Raw genomic sequence first — 3693 nt, 5'->3', positions numbered from 1 at the left:
CACATTCTTTCATGTACTTCCTATACCGTAATTCTTTACTGAAAATTTGATATACAGTAGAACCCCTCATTTACGTACAGCACGGGCCCAGAGCCGTTCGTAAATTCGGGTATTCGTAAAATCGGGGTTGACCCAAATTCCTATATATTTGCACTGATACTACTTACACTGGCATAAGCTAGGCTTGGCCTACAGGCTTACGCAGCTAAGTCTGAGGAGGCCTAGGCCTACAGTTGGCAGCTTCTAAGCATTCTGATCCCACTCTAGGCCCTGCACAAATTTGTTTTTATCGGACATTTTAACCTTCTTAAATACCTAGATCGTGGATTTTATTCCAACACAACTTCCATAGATACTTGTTTATTATATATCTTGATCATTCAATAAAACAATCAAGCACTATGTTGAATTTTAAAGCTGAAAACGATGTTTGAAAGAGAAGTAAAATTTGTCGCATGCACATGTGTGAAGCCATAAAAACAGACTTTGAATAGGCCCGTTAGAGGGCGTCCTTCACTTGAGAATTACATAGTACTGTATAGTATGGTGTGTTGTGTTGTATGCATGGTAATAACAGGTACAATTCGAGCGGGTTTTTTTTTTTTTAATCTTTCGCTTCAATTTTTATGACGTCATCACCTTTATATTACGTTCGTAAAATCGGGAATTCGTAAAATCGGGGTTCGTAAATGAGGGGTTCTACTGTACTGAATTATTCAGTTGGCTTGGCGAGTCGCCGAGCAGTAAGACGGGGCGCCGCTAGCTACAGCCTTAACATCGGCGCTAGTTCCAGCTTCGGTTGGTAGAACCAAGTCTTCTCGGATAAGGACTTAAAATGGAGGTCCAGTGTATACATCTAGCTCGTGTGCACTTTAAAGAACCCATTGCATCTTTCGGAAGAGTAGGGGGTTACCCCGATGTTATGGTTCATTTCAGCCCCTGTCGTTGTGGAATGATGTGAACATGTATCTACCAAGAAGCGCCTCTTTACGGCTGCTAGGTAGTCACGGACCTCGCCCATACGCAATTCAGCACAATGATGCTGCAAGTTATGGGTTATTCTACCTTTACCCCTTTATATTTTCAAACTTATTCAAGTTTTATAAATGACAAATTATTATATAGGTAGGGTAATAAGTGTTATTAGTTATGCAAAATGATTCTAAAGTACGTATTATTTTATGGGAGCTCTGTGAAATAGAAATATATTTTACTGCATGTCTCATTCTTGTGTCATGTCTAATATCCAAATCAGAATTTAAGATGGTAACACGTAATAAAAACTGATACACATTTTATTTTTATAAGAACCAGTAAAATGTTGCCCAGACTCAATGTTATTATTTATTTGGCAATTTAAAAAAATAGAAAATTATTATTGTACAGCAGTATATTACTGCATGGTAAATTAAATACTGTAGTAACACTTACTGCACATAAAGATTTGTTGGGTTTTTTGTACTTTGGTTTATGAGAGCCTAATTTTAAAAGCTCCCACTTAACTAACGCTTTAGTCCAAGGTCAGTGAATGCAAAGATACTCAGTCATTCATATTACGTCCGTATAGCGACTATATACATTTAGCGAACGCAATATTGGGTACACTTCGAATCGAACTTCGAACACAACAGTGATCAACATGTCTGGACGTGGTAAAGGAGGAAAAGGACTTGGAAAAGGAGGCGCTAAGCGTCATCGTAAGGTGTTGCGTGATAACATCCAGGGTATCACCAAACCAGCTATCCGTCGTCTAGCTCGTCGTGGTGGTGTGAAGCGAATCTCTGGTCTCATTTACGAAGAGACCCGTGGTGTATTGAAAGTATTTCTAGAGAATGTCATCCGTGATGCTGTCACATACACCGAGCATGCCAAGAGAAAGACCGTCACTGCCATGGATGTCGTCTACGCCTTGAAGAGACAAGGCCGAACCCTGTACGGATTCGGTGGATAAGCTGCTCATCTTCCCTCAAACCAAACGGCTCTTTTCAGAGCCACCATTTGAACAAAAGAGAAAGATTGCTTGCCTAGTTGTATTTCAGTTTTTTTTTGTATTTAATGCGTTTTTCAGTCACATCCAATATGATTATATTACAAAAATAACGGTGTATACATTGTAATTTTTAAGAAATCTCTTCACAACCCTTTTGTATGAGACATGGTTCTTTTGATATTTGGTCGTTTTCATTCACTATTCCCTTACAAGAAAATTTATGTTTGTTGCTTTGTTTGATTTGCAGGCTTTATGATTTTTTTTTTATTGGTCGGTTTAATTAAATTTTCTTAATTGTGTTACTTTAGTTTTCCCTGTAGGCCAATTTTTGTAGCATTATGTTAGACATTTTCTTTCGAAATTGTGTTAAAGTCAGGCTCTGGAGGAAAAAAAATTTTTGATATGTTGTAGAACTGATTTTTCCCAAGACAGGAAAAAGTTGTTTGACGAAAAACTACAGATTTTTTAATATTTAAGAACTGGGGTAATAAGGTGTAAAAATGGGCAGTTACGCCCCTTTTCCCCCAGTTTTTAAATATTAAAAAATCTGTATCTCATTCACCGTTCCCCAGTTTTTCGTCAAACAACTTTTTTTCTGTCTTAGAAAAATCAGTTCTACAACATATCAAAAAATTTTTTTTTCCTCCGGAGCCTGACTTTAATATATGCTTAGATTGAATTTGCTTATTTTGTTGTAAAAACTGTTAATTTGGATGCACCGCTATTGTGTGTACCGATCTCGAAGGTGTTATTCCTAATACTGTAAACCAGATTCCTCCCCCCACCCACCAAACTTTAGAATGGGCATTCAATTGGTACATGCCTGTGCATGTGTTACTTCGTACCATGGGGGAATTAGTGAATAAACTAACTCCTCCATGTTCGTAAAAATACAATCTTGTCAATGTTGACGATTAACAACGGGCAATAGAAAGCTCAATATTTAAAGAAAATGTTGGTCATTCACATTCCACTCGAATCAAGAAAAAATCGGGCGCATATATGCAATTTTTGTTTTAATTACATATCGGTTAATTTCACAAATTATTTTTTTTGCGTTGCAAATTATAACATTATTGCTATAAGTTTGTTATAATTCAACTATTTAAACTCATTCTTTCTAATAGGTCAATTAAAATATATAAAGAATCTATGTCATCATTGTACGAAAATATACCAAAAACCATAATTTAATTAAAGGGTAGATCTCACATTTTATGTTTATTCAGGGGACATCCTTTAAGGGGGACCTTTTTGGTCCCGAACGTTTCCTCAATTGGGTTCTAATGTATTGAAATGGTAAAACAAATTAGAAGTAGATGTACAGCAAAGTAAGATATATCATTGAAAGAAAATTCGGAAACAAGCTATACAATTTTAGATTTTATTCATGAAGTTGACAAACTTTTTTTTTAGGGAAGAGGCCTTCATCACATAAGTACTTACATACAGTACATGCATGCATTATCATAATATACATTGTACATTTCTAGCTTAACCTTAGCTCCATTGTCATGAGCGTTTCAGACAGAATTGTATGAGAGAAAGTGCCTGGGGTTTAGAACCTCGCGTGATATGATATTCGCCTTGATAGCGACAGGATGTTTGTTCGAATCCCGCTAGAGAGACTCTTTATTCATACAACTGAAAAAGGATAGATGTGTATAAGAGACAGGTCGTCTACGCCTTGAAGAGACAAGGCC

At 36.6% G+C, this 3693-nt stretch overlaps 1 protein-coding gene across 1 annotated transcript; it reads left to right on the top strand.

The window, feature by feature from the left end:
- Positions 1-1618: 1618 nt before the first annotated feature.
- LOC117101584 (histone H4) lies at positions 1619-2379 on the top strand. The gene is made up of 2 exons (XM_033241565.1): positions 1619-1959; positions 2045-2379. The coding sequence occupies exon 1, from the start codon at positions 1640-1642 to the stop codon at positions 1949-1951; it is 312 nt and encodes a 103-aa protein (XP_033097456.1). The 5' UTR covers positions 1619-1639; the 3' UTR covers positions 1952-1959; positions 2045-2379.
- Positions 2380-3693: the final 1314 nt, after the last annotated feature.

Source organism: Anneissia japonica, unplaced genomic scaffold, assembly GCF_011630105.1.
Source record: "Anneissia japonica isolate Jap-2015-1 unplaced genomic scaffold, ASM1163010v1 scaffold17412_len611537_cov169, whole genome shotgun sequence".
In the NCBI taxonomy this organism is placed as follows: domain Eukaryota; kingdom Metazoa; phylum Echinodermata; class Crinoidea; order Comatulida; family Comatulidae; genus Anneissia; species Anneissia japonica.
Note: the sequence above shows the minus strand (reverse complement) of the source record. Positions and strands in the feature narration are given on the sequence as shown.

Coding starts and splice junctions, on each gene's coding strand:
- LOC117101584 (XM_033241565.1), top strand. CDS start 1,640: ATGTCTGGACGTGGTAAAGGAGGAAAAGGACTTGGAAAAGGAGGCGCT.